Source organism: Schistocerca serialis, chromosome 2, assembly GCF_023864345.2.
Source record: "Schistocerca serialis cubense isolate TAMUIC-IGC-003099 chromosome 2, iqSchSeri2.2, whole genome shotgun sequence".
Lineage (NCBI taxonomy): Eukaryota > Metazoa > Arthropoda > Insecta > Orthoptera > Acrididae > Schistocerca > Schistocerca serialis.
In genome coordinates this window covers 448,156,976-448,174,401 of record NC_064639.1, presented here as the reverse complement: position 1 = coordinate 448,174,401, position 17,426 = coordinate 448,156,976, and the positions used below count along the sequence as shown (strand labels likewise).

The following is a 17,426-nucleotide window of genomic DNA, read 5'->3' as shown; positions in this document are numbered from 1 at the left end:
TTTCTGTATATCTGTGTCTAAGCATGTGTCACAGATGGCTCCCAGGACCCGGCCTCCCACTGGTGGACCCAGCTTCGATCACAGAACATGTGTTTGGACAAAACATATGGTTGCCACCTGTGAGCCCTATCCCAGGTGCGATGTGTGATGGATCTGCCTCTGAAGATCGGTCTGGATATAAAGTGTGCAGCAGATCAACACTTGAATACTAAGTCGGATGTGATATATTGTGGATGTGCATCCAAACATCACTCCGCACATTGGGTGTGGGGTGGATCTACCTTCAAACCCTATCCCGGATGTGGAATATTATGGATCTGCATCCCAACATCACTCCAGATGTAATGCGCAGCAGATTGACACTCGAATGCTAACTTGGGTCTACTGCAGGTACACACTGTACACTGTTGGCGGACCTATGACAACTTGTTCCCATTTCCACTGAATGGTCAAAAAACAGTCCTGTCGCACTGACTCAGGTCACTCTGTTTCTTCATGGGTTGCTGAAGGTGGTACATACAGCTCTCTCCGATTTCTGCTCAGTTCTGACTTAAATTGGAACGATTACATGCACAAAGCTGCAGAAATGGCAGCAGTTGCAAGAGCCTTAGGGACTATCTGAAATTTTACTGTAGCAGATAGGTTCGAAAAAGGTGACTCGTTTCGAGATATGGGAGTGCCAGAAATATGATCCACTAGCAGCTGTAATCATTAAAGGACTTCTCCATAGTATCCAACGCAGGTATGTTTTTGAATGGGGAGACCTGATTCCAAATCCCAGAAAGCATTTCTAGCGGATAGCGTAGCACTAGAGATCTGAAAAGCTAATGTACATTTCTTACGACCTCAATCAGCACACCATCAACTGTTTGTGATCCTTCTCAATCAACCATCTCCTATAACCCAGTCGATATATGACCAAATCTCTGATATGACATCAAGACAGAATGCGTTACAAATACTGAAGACATATCTAGCAGTGTGAGGAGTTCCAAATACCAGCTTCAAACCATGTTCCTTAGCCGAATCACTTTCTAAATTCGGTGATTTTATCACAAGGTTGCACCGTCGTGTAACCGCACTGTTGGTCTGATAATATACAATCCGGCAATCACTGTCTATATTTAATGTTGCGGTATTTGTCTGGAAAAGCCACTTCATTTGGGGGTCATGACATACAACGATTTATAAAGCCAGTATAGCTTTTAATATGGATACTTGTGTGCACCAGTAGAACCAAGACCGATTGTGATAGTAATATGGTCGTTGCAATCGTGTTTTTTTAAACATCTGGCGGTTTGTACGATGATTACGCCTCTCTTTCTAAGACACAGTGGTGCCACTAGCAAGAAAAACTTATGAGACATGTCCATCCACCGCTAATTTTCTCTCAATATTATTTGGTATCGCCAGCAATCAGTTATTGGCGAAGTATTATACTTAGTAGTAGGGAGTGCATGATAGGTACGCCATGAACATCAGGCTTATAAAGTATGTGTGTGTGTTCCGACATGTCCAAAGGAAATGACTATGTCCAGTCGTAAGGAACGTATGGATCTGACGTGGAATACTGTGATAGCAAAGGGAAAAGTATGTCATGTCATAAGAATGGTACAAATATTTCTATTTCCAGGGCCATATCCGTCAGGAGGGTGTATTTCTGATACTTCGCTCATTATCGAATATCGTCCAATTGAGACCATGATCGTATCATTTAATTGTAAGTATAGCAATCAAATATGTATTTCACTGGTTTCCTAGGATAATTCCATCTAGGGGTGCATGGCTCGTCGGCGGTGGCCTGCGGCAGGAATGATTCACGTTTCTGGCTAACGGTAGGGGCTATCCCAATGGAGAGGCCTATTAGGACGCAGGAATGTAGCTGACTTAACCGTGTCGTCCTCTAGACGGCCGAATAGCGAACTAATACTTAGTATGTGTTGGACAGCTTTCATGATCGCATGGAAATTTGAGAAGATTCAATATGGACATGTGTTTGCGCTTGACCACTATTCTCTCCCATGTAAATTATCTGATTGACTGCTTCTTCACGTTTCCCGTGTTTACTTAGTTGAGAGAACATCGATTGTGGTGTGCACATCTAACAGGTGAAAGACAGGTGGAAGACATGTTTCCTGGTTCTCTAGACATGAGAAACACCTTAGTTGACTTTGTAAATTATAGGGATGATTTGGAATCTGTTACATCACTGGCATCGGTATTCGCAAGTGGAAGTATCAGTTTCCTGTATTTTTTTCGAGTTTTCATGTAAACGTCTTCGCAAACAGGATAAGTTTCTCGTTACAGAGTGGTTTACACCATGCTCCACCTCGGTAAGGTTTCGTGTTTCTAGAGATATAATTTCCAGTCTGTATCTTCAGATTTATGAGTGATACTGCTATGCAAGCGGTATTGCTATGTGCCTGATATCGAGAAGTATCACATAAATGGTATAATATACTGGCAAACAATGTGAAAATACATGTGTTCTTGAAATACTAGAGTCTGGAGATTGGCATAGAAAACAAGCAAGAAAGCTGGTCAGGACCAGAAACGGTGACACATCTGTGCCAAGGGGAACCAAGCCTCGACTTTGTTCTGAGAGTGAGTTCGGTCAGCTGAGGGCACCCTGGTCACACATCGGGAGTGGATGACTTGTGACCATTGGCTGTGGTGGATGACCACCCGACCTTGCGGGAAATATCTAGTGCAGTGAGGAGTATGTGCTTATGCTTCTGTCTTCGTGGTATATGTACGAGTGGCTGGCAGTCGATAGCTATATGCATGATGCAAGAGGGGCGAGTTTGTATGGTGCAGGGTAGGAATCGTACGTTTACTACATCGACACAGTACACGATGATTTACTGCCAGGTTGGAGATCGGTTTTGTGCTCTAAATTCAAGCTTCCGTACTCAGTGGCAGAGCAGCGTAATTGAGCAAGTGTCTTTCCGTATTTGACGATCTGTAGGCGACTTTTGCAGGGTTTGACTGTCAGTGCAAAATGGCGAACTGTACAAAAGTGGTGGAATGACTGGAATTGATTGGCTGTTGGACCCCCTCCATCTAATAGGCGCTGCTCATGCATGGTTGCTTACATCTTTGGGCTGATCAAAGAAGCTGTGCCCATTATATAATATCCATAGTTAACATCTATCTTCAGGAGTTCTGGTAACTGGGCTGATGCAAAACTTATTTTGATGTGTGTATATTAAGAACTACCTAAAAAATATCAAATTTAACAGTGGTCTGGCATTTGCTTCAGTTCACTTTAACTCGGTTCATATTACTGGCAGTGGTCAATATCCTTTTAAAATAGATGGGCAGGTACATCATATGGTAGGAAGTTTCCAATCTCCTGCAGGAGTTGTAATACTTATACTGGCTTCTTTATTATAGATTTTGATACTGCATTACAACACTGAATAGAGAATAAACCCAACAGAGCCTGTTGCAGCTAAATAATGGTGACACTGCAAACAGTACTTGATGCTGACAATCAAATGGCTCTGAGCACTATGGGAGGTCATCAGTCCCCTAGAACTTAGAACTACGAGGGTTGTTTTTTAAGTAAGGGCCGTTCGCGCGTTTAGTCCCGTAGTTCGTGCGGACGCCGCAACAAGCTACCTCGCCACTTGCCGGCATCCTTCCCATTCACACTGATGCAAGTTGCAGTTCTGTAGCTGACGTGTACGCATCGCTGTGCTACTTTATAATGTTTACGGTTATTGAATCGCCCGCCGCATGTGAGATACGGTCACTGATACATTTTTTTACCGCAAGAAGCCTATCAGCTGCAGAAATTGATTGTCAGTTAACAGAAGTTTATGGCTTGAATGCAATGAGTGAAGATAAAGTGCGTCAATGGGTTAGAGAGTTTAAAAATGGCCGTCAAAATGACCATGACGAAGAACGCTCAGGCCGGCCCTGTGTGATCACTGATGATTTAGTGGCTGCAGTCGAAACAAAGATTCGTGAGGACAGAAGATTCACAATTTCCACTCTTTCATTGGAATTTCCACAAGTTTCTAGATCGGTTTTGTACAAAATTGTGTCTGAAAACCTAAACTTTAAGAAACTGTGTTCTCGGTGGGTACCCAGACTCCTCACAGAGGACCACAAAGGGAAGAAATTTGCCACTTCATTGGACTTTTTGATTCGTTACGAGGAAGAAGGGGATGACATGTTGAGTCAAATTGTCACTGGAGATGAAACATGGGTATCCCATATCACTCCCGAAAGTAAGCGACAATCGATGGAATGGCGATACACAACCTCACCCGTCAAGGTCAAAGCCAAACAGACGCTGTCAAAGTGCAAGATTATGGCAACTGTGTTCTGGGACCGGCGCGGTGTTTTGCTAGTGGACTTTATGCCACGAGGAATGACAATCAACTCAGATGCCTACTGTGCAACTCTAAAGAAGCTCCGCAGAGCAATTGAAAACAAAAGGCGCTGCATGCTGACAAAAGGATTTTTGCTCCTGCATGATAACGCTCGGCCTCACATCTCTCAAAAGACTTGGGATTTGTTTGATTCTTTTGGCTGGGAAGTTTTGGACCATGCACCATACAGCCCCGACCTTGCTCCTAGCGATTTTCACCTTTTCCGGTACCTGAAACACCATCTTGGCGGACAGCGCTTCAATGACGACGATGAAGTGAAAGTGGCTGTGAACTCTTGGCTGTCAGAGCTGGTGGCCGGATTCTTTGAAGAGGGAATTAAATACTTAATTGTACGGTATGACAAGTGCTTAAATAAACAAGGCAACTATGTAGCAAAATAGGTAAAAGTGTGTAGAATCAGAAAATAAAAGTTTTTTTACAAAAGTATTTGTATCTTTTTTTAAAAATAAAAACGGCCCTTACTTAAAAAACAACCCTCGTACTTAAACCTACCTAACCTAAGGACATCACAAACATCAATGCCCGAGGCAGGATTCGAACCTGCGACTGTAGCGGTCGCACGGTTCCAGACTGAAGTGCCTAGAACCGCTCGACCACATCAGACCAGCGCCGACAATACTTATGCACAATTGTGTAAATATGTGAAAGATGTAGCTCACAATATACCATTTGCATTTACTTTTTTCTCCATTACTGTATTACCTATTGCTGACTGATCAGGACAGTGTGTGAATTATTCACACAGGTCTACTAATATTACTATAGCCCGATTCATGAAGAATGGTGGTTCACACATGTCGAGGCACAGACAGAGATTCCATTGCTGCCACTTCCAAGCAACAGTTGCGATATGTGCATACCTGTGCTTCAGCTTAAAGAAAGCGAGAATCCTCCAAATTATGTATTTCACTTGTTTATTCAGAACCATTATCAGCGATGACAACTCGTAACAAATGGAATAGAAAGTCAGTAAATAACTCTCTATGATCGCTTTTAATGCTCGCATTGGTTACAACATTTACAGCAGAGTGCTCAGAATATTACCAAACGCTAACTGCTTGGCAGTCCGACAATGCATGACGTAGGTGTGCAGAACAGACCTAAACTTCCAACTGTTATCGGCTAACCCAGTGCACAGTCCCAGTTGCAGGATGTCAGTCTAACGGATCAGGAGGAAGAAAAAAATTTTTTTTAAATATTTAATGCAATTATTGACTATAAAAATTTAAAATGACGTAATAATCTACTCAATAAGAGGTACTTCTTACAGTTATAAACCGTGTAGATGTCTTCAGGCAGAGTAACATGTAGCTCACAAATTACCCGGACTATATTCTCCAGCACTTGAGAAGGAGAGCACTTAGTGACTTGCAACAAACATTATAAATAACATCAAACTTTTTCTAAACTTTTACTCATTTAAATGCTCAACATCAGGTATTAACTCAGTAATCAGACCCTTGAAACTGTTTTATGCATGAGGGTTCAGTTCTTTAAAGATTCGGCGGTAGGTTTTACTGGTAGTTTCTAAAGTCGGGGGATGATGCATGTAATTAAGGCGTTAACTCTTCCCACACAGAAAGCTTACAAGCATTCAAAGGTTTAATCCTGTGTGCTGGTGTGGATTTTGCTTTGCGCATTTTCCAGTTTTCTAAGGGAGTGCTATGGGTTTTCCAGTATGCACAGATCATGCATCCACCAGTAACTTGGGGGTGGCCTGTAACAAAATGTAGAGGTTTAATTGAACTAAATAAATTACAATTATTTCCATGGAACCATTAACTGCGGTGTTTCTGTGTGACATTAATTTGTTGACTTTCAAGTATGAGGGCGTGCTGAAAAGTAACGTCTCTGAGTTTTTTATGTCAAAACTCTTAAACTCTTTTAAATAAAACAAACGTTGTCAACATTCTATATCTGTATTCTTCACATATTTATTTCTCTACATAATCACACTGGCAATGAATACATTCCTTCCAATGAGCGATCAGTTTGTTGATACTGTCATTGTAGAATATTTGACATGTTAACAAAGCTACAACCTCATCTCTGCCTACACCGCTTCATCACTAGCAAAGTGAAGTCCTGGCACGTGTTCTTTAAGTTTTAAAGCTTTTGACAAGGTTGGTTGTAGACGATGCTCTCGTGCCTGGGAAACTCGTTAGAAGATCAAAACAACTTGCAAAATGATTTAGAAATGATATCTGAATGGTGCGAAAATTGGCAGTTGACCCTAAATAACGAAATGTGAGGTCATTCACATGAGCGCTAAAAGGAAACTGTTAAACTTCGGTTACACAATAAATCAGTCTAATGTAAAAGCAGTAAATTCAGCTAAACACTTATGAACTACAATTACGAACAATTTAAATTGGAAAGAACACAAAGAAAATGTTGTGGGGAAAGCAAACCAAAGACTGCGTTTTATTAGCAGAACACTTAGTAAATGTAACAGATCTAGTAAGGAGACAGCCTACACTACACTTATCCATCCTCTTTAGGAGTACTGCTGCGTGGTCTGGGGTAGTTACCAGATAGGATTAACAGACTACATTGAGAAAGTTCAAAGAAGTACAGCATGTTTTGTCCAGGGTGGAGCAGAGGAAACGCATGTTTTTCACTATTGAATGACTGGGACACGATTTGATAAAAATAATAAAAACAAGCATTAAGTGATAGATTTTTTAATGCAATTTTGAAATATACATACTTTAACTAGGTTCGAAAAATAATATCTTGGAGATGTCGTCCTTCTTGCTGGGTACAAATTTGGATCCTCTCCCAAAAGTTATGCGTGGATCTCTCCAACATTTAATTCGGTACGGCTTTAATTTCCCGACAAATGAAATTCTTCAGGTCATCGACTGTGCGAGGCTTGTTCATGTAGACTTATGTTTTTAAATATCCCCACAAAAAGGAGTCGCATATCGACAAATCGGGTGAGTGACGGGGTCAGTAAATGTCATCATATCTCGAAATAACATGTCCTGGGAACATTTGTCGAACCACTTCCATGGATGCTCTCGCCGTGCGAGCTGTGGCACCGTCCTGCTGCAATCATATTTCTCTCATGTTCACCTGACGCCTTTCAAGTTCTGGATGAAGAAAGTTGTTTAACATTTTAACGTAGCACACTGATGTCACAGTAACTCTTCAAAAAAATAGCGTTCAACAATCCTCTTCTTTGAATTGCAGCACAACACTGTCACTTTCAAACCGTGGAGAGGTCTTTGGTGTAATTCATGTGGGTTCTCCAGCGCCCAATACCGACGATTTTGAACATACAGATAACCGTCAACATTAAAGTGTGCTTCATCACTCACGAAGACTGTAGCATCTGCATCTTCTGTAAAAAAAATCGTCCATTACGCGACAAAACTCTCTGCACTGCACATAATCCGTTTCACTAAGCTGCTGGACGATCATGATCTTGTACGGGTGAAACTTAAGATCATCATGTAAGATGTGGTGAAGTGAACGACGTGACATACCCAGCGCCACAGCCTGTCGTCTAGCCGATCGCTTTGGACTGTCAATAACTGCCGTTCTCACTCGGTCTACAGTTTCTGGAGTACGAACTGAATGAGGAAGACCAAGTGGTTTCTTTTTCATCACAGATCCAGTACTTCTAAACGCTGCAACCCATCGGAGTACAGTATTTCGATCAGGCACTGCACATCGACGTCCAACTCTAAAATTTTGAGGGAAAAGACGTTGAACTGTGACGACAGAATGATTGTTTCTAAAGTACTGCTCGACAACGAACACACGATGCTTTACGCTCCAATGCTCCATAGCGACTGAAACTGCACTGTATGGGCAGTCTGCCAACACTGATTCAAGGTCAATACCCCCTCTCATCGCCGCGTACTAGCGGTTCAAAAAACATGTGTTTCCTCTGCTCCACCCTGTATTATCGTGAAATAGGCGTGAGAGTGTTACAGACATGATACATGACTTGGGATGGACACCATTAAGACAAAGGCGTTTTCCGCTGTGGAAAAATCTGACGAAATTTAAATCACCAACTTTCTTCTCCAAACCCGAAAATATTTTGTTGACGCCGTCCTGCATAGGGAGGAACGATCATCATAATAAAATAAGGGAAATCAGGGCTCGCACAGGAAGGTATAGGTGTTCGTTTTTTCGTGCACAGTTTGAGTGTAGAATAATACAGAATTATTGTGAAGGTGGTTCGATGAACCCTCTGCCAGGCACATAAGTGTGATTTGCAGAGTATTTCATGTAGATGTAGATGTGGAAGTTTTGGCAACAGATGAATATCGGATGGAGTCAAGTCGGGACTGTACACAGGATGATGGATGATAGTGAGCCCAAGGCGTCGGATTGTTGCAGATGTACCAGAACACATGTGTGGTCTGTTGTTGTCATGCTGAAGGAGACGGTGCTCCATGTTTGGAACAACTCTTCGAATTCGAAACTCGGTTACAGCACACTGTTCCTCACACACCAACATAGTTGCGTTACACACCGCCATGTAACGCGCCACAGTTTGGAGCTCTCTAGCGGCAGATGGCTACAAATACGTAGATAACAAAGAATAAAGACATATAATGTTAATAACGTTAATTTTATTTTAAGAAAAACTTAAAGAGCTTCCACATTAAAAATTCAGAGGCATTAGTTTTTAGCACACCTAGTATTTCTTGTTTTGTTTTTGTAGAAATTATCAGCGGAAGTGGCTAAGCGCCAGCTAGAGGCAGTATATAAACTTTTACCCGTTTCGTGTCTTGGAGTTTTTCTGAATGTAAGTCGATGGGTACGGGGTTTTAATTACTACTTTGAAGTAGTGAGGAGTCTAGACCTGTCTTGCGGGTCGGAGAGAGGTTGGCGATTCTTATTTGCATTGATGTAATAGGCAGCGGACGCGAGGTGGACGGCAGCACTGAGGAGTGCGAATGAACATTCCTGAACATGTTATCCATTTGGCCTGGGAACCACAATTCATCTTTTCTGGACTCCTACCTGCGCCAAGCTAGATTCTTCAGGGAATATGTACACCCTTTCTGATTCCAGAGATAAAAAAAAATGAAATGAGCGGATGGCATTGTTGGCCGGGAGGCCCCACCCGGGGAAGTTCGTCCGCCAAGTCAAGTCTTATTTCAGTCGACACCACATTGGGCGACTCGCGTGTAGCTGATGAGGATGAAATGATGATGACAACACAACACCCAGTCCACGAGCGGAGAAAATCTCGAACTCGGCCGTGAAGCGACCACGGGCCATCTGCATGGGAGACAAGCACTTTACTAGCCAGCTAAGGCGGCGGTCACCGGCAGGGATGACGTCATATTATATAGCATGCGGAGTCGAAAACACGCCGCTGCGTTCCTTCTTCGAGTTGTTTGTAGCGTGGGAACAACTTTCGCCAATGGTATCCAGTTATCACGGAAAGAGCGCTGCGAAACATGTTTTCGTTCATTCTATTTGCATACCAGCCTGCATTCATAGAGAACTAATGTGATTTTACTGCACCGGCTCGCATTCAGAGACAAATAACGTAATGTTAGTGCGACTTCCGGCTTGTATGCGAAGAGAAACGAAATAGTTTTAGTGCGATATTTACAGTGTGCTGTAGCACATTTGCGCATAATCACCATCTACCATCGGTGATCTTACGAACTATTCAGTGTACAAAGATGGAACTGCAAGCTAGGTGTTCTGAAGGAGCTTCGCTATGTCTTCATTTTGGTTTTATTTACAGCAACAAGAGCATATATGGAAAGTCTCCGAAAATATTTTTCCTGATGACATTACCGAATTTTCGACCAGAGAAAAACCTTTTTGTTATTGAAAGTAGATGGACACATTATGTATACAAAATCTTAAGAAAAAATCATACTTCCATTTGCTTCAAACTCGATCTCTATAAGAGATTTCTGACACGAGTTAATTGCTGTTACGTGATACTCCAGTCGCGCGTCGCCCGTTTGGTTCGTTGTAAGAACAGGTCGCTAAGTTTATAATTAATCTGTTATTATCACACAACCAACGAAAGTAACAACTAATAAAGCAACATCTCTAACACATTTCAACGGTGAAGGAAAGGCAACTGTGCGTTTGCTGTGGCTACACGCCTCGTGGGGTTGGCTGAATGTGTGCCGTGCTTCCCGCGTCAACATTAGCCTGCTACTGACGTAGCTCAGTGCTACAGTAACTGTGAACAGAGTATTATAGTAGCTGGAATCATGTCTTGCACGATCTGTTGTAGCCTCTATAGTCCGATTCACGAACGATGGCGGCCCGCGCAGCTCGAGAAACGGATGGGGATTGCATTGTTGCGGTACGCGTATACGCTTGATGTAAGCGCGTTTTCTTCAAATCATGTTTCTCACTTGCTTGTGTAAATTTTCCGCTTACTACCACCATCAGCCATGCCAACTCGCAACAAATGGAATAAAAATTGGCCATATGATTCGCTACGATCACGTTTAATGCTGGGTACGAAATTCACAAAAGAACGCTCCGGAGATTACTTAACGCTCATTTGCTGTTGAAGAATGCGTGATGTGGGCACGCAGAACGAGCCTAAACTCGACCGCCATCGTTTGTATCTCCAACTGTAGTAAGCTGGTGGGTGACTAATGTAAACAAAGCTGCAAAAAATTTAAAAAGAATATTGTCTTGGTCTATGCCAGATGTGGCAGCAAGCCAGTAAAACGAGGACTCTGCCGTGGTACTTACCCTTTCGATGTTCCTCTCGATGAGCATTCCAACCTGGGCATGGTGGAGGCACTGACGCTCGAACGCCTCCTTCTCCCTCTTCTCCGCCTCTCTGCGCTCCTTCATCTCAGCCAGTTGCTTCTCCAAAGCCTCCTCATCAATCTGGTGGCACCATACCAAAACAATCAGGACTCTCTTCTTCACAAGTGCCTTGTGAAGAAATCGAAAGGATTTCCCTTCGTAGGAAAAACCGAGAACGCTTCTGGGTATTAAAATTAGCAACACTATAATCTAATTAAAATTACTTGACAGCTGACACTTCACACACTGGAGGTGGGCCGGCCGGTGTGGCCGAGCGGTTCTAGGCTCTCCAGTCTGGAACCGCGCGACCACTACGGTCGCGGGTTCCAATTCTGCCTCGGGCATGGATGTGTGTGATGTCCTTAGGTTAGTTAGGTTTAAGTAGTTCTACGTTCTAGAGGACTGATGACCTCAGATGTTAAGTCCCATAGTGCTCAGAGCCATTTGAACCAACTGGAGGTGGTTTTCCTCCAACCAGAGCGCTCAGCGTTACGCCTGAACTGCCTGCCGTTGCCAAACGGACACAACAAACGGTCAAGTCCACTTCCATTGTATGGCTAGTGGTAAGAAACGTGCGTATTTCGTCACCATCGTTGTGGATGTGCTGTTTTTGGCGTGGCTGTCGTATCTGACGAAATGCGAAAGAGAAGGGACAGAACCGAGATTCGGGATGCAAACAGATCAGGAAAGAAAGCACCGAGCGAGATGGCGCAGTGGTTAGCAGACTGGACTCGCATTCGGGAGGACGACGGTTCAATCCCGCGCTCGGCCATCATGATTTAGGTTTTCCGTGATTTCCCTAAATCGCTCCAGGCAAATGCCGGGATGGTTCCTTTGAAAGGGCACGGCCGACTTCCTTCCCAGTCTTTCCCTAATCCGATGAGACCGATGACCTCGCTGTTTGGTCTCTTCCCCCAAACAATCCAATCCAATCCAGGAAAGTAGGTGGGCAAAGAATGGTATTTCAAGGACAATCCCGACAACTCGTGCGCACTGTGGGGGAATATTTTGAGAGGAAGGCGGAAAATGGGGAGACCTGTCTGTTTTATGGGTTTCCAAAATAGTCACTCAAATCGCAGCCGCGGTTAAGATTAATGAATCGACCGTACTTTGTACGGGTCAAAAAAACTACGAGAAGAAATGAAGTGAAGCAGGGCCCTTTTTTCTTCATACGCCGGGCAAGAAGACGGCTATTCGGAAACGCTTAACAAATCTGGATCCTTTCGCACAAGAAGCGATTCGGCGTCATATATATAATTATTATCACAACAGATATCGGTGTACATATGCTAACTTAGAACATTGCGTGAGGGCAAACTTTCTGATGCAGCAAATCGTCCGTTCTGCAGAAGTTTCGGTTTTAAATACGAAAATATTTCAGCCCGTAAAATGTTTACCGAAAGAAAGGGCACAAATAAAAAGACAGTAATTTCGGGGACATTATTTGGAGCGATGAAAAATGGGTGAATGCGGGTCATACTGTTATGAAAGGTCGGAGTGACGGCAAAGGAGAAGGTATGGTACTCCACAGTGGCAAAGGTACTGAGCGAGGTGGCGCAGTGGTTAGCGCTTGGAGTCACATTCGGGAGAACGACGGTTCAGCCCCGCGTCCGGCCATCCCGAGTAAGGTTTTCTGTGATTTCCCTAAATCGCTTCAGGCAAATTCAGCGATGGTTCCTTTGAAAGGGAACAGTCGATTTCTTTCCCCATCCTTCCCTCATCCGATGGGACCAATGACTCGCTGTTTGGTCACCGTGTCATATACCTGAATATATCATTGTACGTCAGATATAATTCACTCCGAGGGTTCAATAACAGTTTTGTTAACTGTGTTTGTTGATACCACAGGACTAAACGTCAAGCACTGGAATGACTTGCCTGTTGCCAGAAATCTCAGTTACACCCGGTCTCTCGTTCATTGCGATTGCCTCTCGGATTAAAGAATTCTGCTTCTGTATTTTGTGACGCATCAACAGTAATAATTTGTGGTAAGATGCACGATATATACGAAAATAGTTCACGGAGTCTGCTGTTTCTGTGGTTATGATATTATTCAGTGAATTAAAACACGAGAAGTCGTTCCTTTTTTCAGCCATTCTCGGACCTATTTTCTCTTTTCGTTGTTTTTACAGATATTGCTAAAATAATTGCGGTAACTGCTTTATTTTTTGGTGTTCGACGTCTTAAGCTTGTAAGATAGCGTTGCCAACTAACAGTATTGACAATATAATTGACTGGGTAGAGTCGCTTCAATATATTGAAGACATGAAGAACCAGTACTGTCAATAAATACTGGACATGTACAGGGCTCTTAACAGTACCTGCGATGTAACCCGCCTTGTCTGTGTGTCGCCTATAACCGAGCGGCAGCCGACATGGCAATACTCCAGTGGCAAGTGTCACGTCAACTATCAAGTAATTTTAATTGGATCATAGGAAGTTAGCAAGAAACTTGAATTTGCTTATTATGCTTGTACAGTATGGTAGGAGTTATATGTTATCAAATTAGTAATTGATCTGGGGGCGAACTGTAGTATATATAGCTGCCAGCACTGGCAATGACACCAGCACCAGCTGCAACCAGGCTGGTCATCCAGTCGAACCGAACAGAATTTGGATGTAAGTTATGGGCATGTCATTGATTGGTGTTTCAGGTGTATGTCAGTTTACATTCATCCTAGTGGCTGGCACATGGTGACGTAGTAGTCTCACGGCGACCCATTAGCAGACGTTTTCAGTTGGTGAGAGACCTGGAGAACGTGCCCACCAGAGCATCAGCTGACCACCCTCAGCCTTGAGGTATGTCAGGGCAGCACAGACAACATGCCATCTTCAATTACCCAGTCACAATTACCCAATCACAACTAAGCCAGCCAGCTAGCAAGAGGGACAAATTCCAACAATCAGGAATATATAAACTTGAATGGCAAAGTTGTGATGCAGTGTACATAGGCATGACATGCAGGAATTTTGAAACACGATACAAAGAACATATCAGATGTTGGAAGTATGAAACAAACCATTCCACATTTGCAGAGCATTTAAAACACCATAACCATCATCCTACAAACATGGAACAAGAAATGAAAATAATGAGAATAAGCAACCATGACAAACATCTTACACAAACGCAGGAAAACTTCCACATCCAGAAAGCCATAGCAGAAAACAAACATGTGATAAATGAACAAACACACATCAGCACAGGCTCCCTACTACACTTAATAAAGGAAATGATACCATAAAACAAGAAAACCAAGAAAACTCTTCCCCACACCATCTGGACACACACACACACACACACACACACACACACACACACAGCCCAAAAAAAAAATTACACCACACCAAAATACACATACAAAAAAAAAACACCACACCATAACACACACACACACGCATACACGAACAGATCACAGGTACTTCAATAATTACACTCGAAAGTTTGGCAATAACATTTGATCTTTGCAAAAACATTTGACAGTCGGCAACAGAAACCGAAACATTGCATTGAAACAAGCGTTCAGTTCATAGTGCTGTGGAATGCGGGCAAAAAACCGCAAATTGGCATTCATAAGAAGAACAACAACACCAAAAATGGAACAGGAACGTAATATGTAAGAAATTGTCCACGCAACCTGTAAGTACAGTTCAAAACATTACTATTTAATAGGAAATACCATCCACCAGAACTGTTTATAACCTATAGGCACAGTGACAAATATGCAAATTAAATGGCTAACATATGTACATATTCCAGGCCACTGATGATGCCTTGCAGAAAATAAAGGCGAAACGCGTATGGCACTAAAATTGTGTTTTATTCAGTTGCTGTCAGACGGTCCATAAGTAAAAATTATCAATATACCGTTCAATTACCCAGTTTGGCAGATAACATCACGGTGACTTCGAAGACAGAACACAGCCACCAGCATTAACATGTCACAAACCTAATGCCTGCTGCTCAGATTACCGGCTATTGAAACCAGAGGTCATCTTGTTGTGTACCCAAAATTAATGTGTAGGCTGGAAATTTAGTCATCTTCCTGTGCTTAGTTTACATCCTTGTAATAAATAAGATCTGCACCTGTTGTAATTAAGATAGGTTGTACACATACACTAATCTATTTATGCCATATAATACTAAAATGGCTTTCATTAGGTGCTTTTTCCTACTAAGGGGCAACTGCTCTATTTTATACAAGTGCAATGCATTTTTTACGTTTCCGTAAGCATATTATGATGCTATATATTTTCCTACTCTTACTATATTTCATAAATATTTCACTGTGACTGTACTCTCATGTTTTCCAAACACCTTGGACCATCCACCAATCCCCGTCCATCCGTTTCTCCCGTGTCTTCTGGTCTCTCTCTCCTATTCTCTCATCCCTCGCTCTCCGCCCTCCCAGCAATGCTATACCAACCTAATCTAATATTAACCGTCTTAATTTCCTTACGTCTTGGCTTAACAATGCATATTCCTGCATCTCTCCCATCCGTCTTCAGCCAGCATCCATTTACCCCTCTATCTCCCCCCCCCCCCCCCTCCAACCCAGCTTTTTAATTCCTATTGTTAACATTCGTATTTTGTATTATCGATTTCATTTCCATTTCCAAAGACACTTAATATATTCTTATAAGTGATTCACTGTCCTTGAACTTTATTTCGGTTTCTTCCTTTTAGACTTTAGTTCCTTAACCAACTTAATGTAGGTTCACTTCAGCATGCTCTTTTTTTCACTTACAGTTGTTGACGATCTGACGTATACAAGCTTATTGGAAAGATGATGGTACACAGTGCCACCACAAAGATAATTATTTATAGCCTGAAGACATTTAACACTAACAGTCATATATCTATGACACTTTGTCAATTTAGTATACCATTGTTCTATTACTTATACGCTTTGATTTCACTATCATTACTTTTTAAGGACACGTGCTCATCTTTAATTTACCGACATAAGCCTGTCTTTACTAAATATGACGTGCCCCCACGATTATTTGCTGATCTGTTACAAGATGGTGATTTTACATCTGGCACTTCGTGGGGAGCTAATATTTTTCTTAATTTATGGCCAACTTTGAGACTGACATGTTAAGTATTCTGCGATATATGTTAAAGACATAAAATGTAAGTACATATTTCGTAATTATACACCATTTTACATTAATTTTTTAAAATATTTTACATGTTAGAAATTTAATGTGGCCTTATTGTATGCAATTTTTGCTTTTCGCAAATACTCGAAAATGTCATAAAAGGCCAAAACCTGGGATGTACCTAAATAAACAATAGAACAGGCAAATGGTGGGGCGTTCCTTTAAAAAATGTTGTATGGCTATTGTTCAGCAACATCAAAAACTGTTTACTGTGTAACAGTTAAGCTTATCAACATACTTATACAACTACATCCACTGTAAATAATAATAATACCCATAACGTGTTGAAAAAAGAAAACTGTTATTATCGAATTTTGTTTAGGGCAAGAACGAAATAGTATTAGTTTTCGCTATTCTCTGTTTTGCATTTTTGTGTAAGTGGAAGTTTTTGTGCTTTTTTATTTTTTCGGACAAATGGTCAAAACCCCTAACACATGTATTAATTAATAATTAACTTCCGTGCTGAAAATCAGACATTTTATGTTGCACCCACACAATAGCTTCGCTTATTATATACTTCTTTTTCATATGTGCGCTTCTCGTCACACTTATTCGATTTCATCACTTTCTCAGTCAACGAATCTGGTCTTGTTATCCCTATTCCCTTTGCGGATAATTTTTCCTGGTAAATAGGGACAAAAAAACACATCGTCTTCGATCTCACATACAAGTGAATATGAGAGAAACCAGTGATCTTTTCGAGAATGTTCATATATACATTGTGGGCCTACAACACAGATTATCTTGACACAGCATACGATCAACGGATGTCACAAGTATAAATAACTGCTACAGTCTCACAATCGACGATGATGTATTTTATGGTTCGCAGTGTCTCAAATGGATTACTCTATGATAAAATCCAAAACCTCATTCAGAATCCCGCAAAATATGTTTTCCTATTATATCTACGACATACTCTGATGGCGCAAATGGTTCAAATGGCTCTGAGCACTATGAGACTTAATTTCTGAGGCCATCAGTCGCCTAGAACTTAGAACTAATTAAACCTAACTAACCTAAGGACATCACACACATCCATGCCCGAGGCAGGATTCGAACCTGCGACCGTAGCGGTCGCTCGGCTCCAGA

At 42.0% G+C, this 17,426-nt stretch overlaps 1 protein-coding gene across 1 annotated transcript in view; it reads right to left on the bottom strand.

Moving 5' to 3' along the window:
• The window catches only part of LOC126456069 (RIB43A-like with coiled-coils protein 2), a 136,685-nt gene that overhangs the window by 115,842 nt on the left and 3,417 nt on the right, over positions 1-17,426 (bottom strand). The window contains exon 2 of the mRNA XM_050091824.1: positions 11,109-11,249. Coding sequence (XP_049947781.1) covers positions 11,109-11,249 — 141 coding nt within the window. The remainder of the gene's footprint in view (positions 1-11,108; positions 11,250-17,426) is intronic.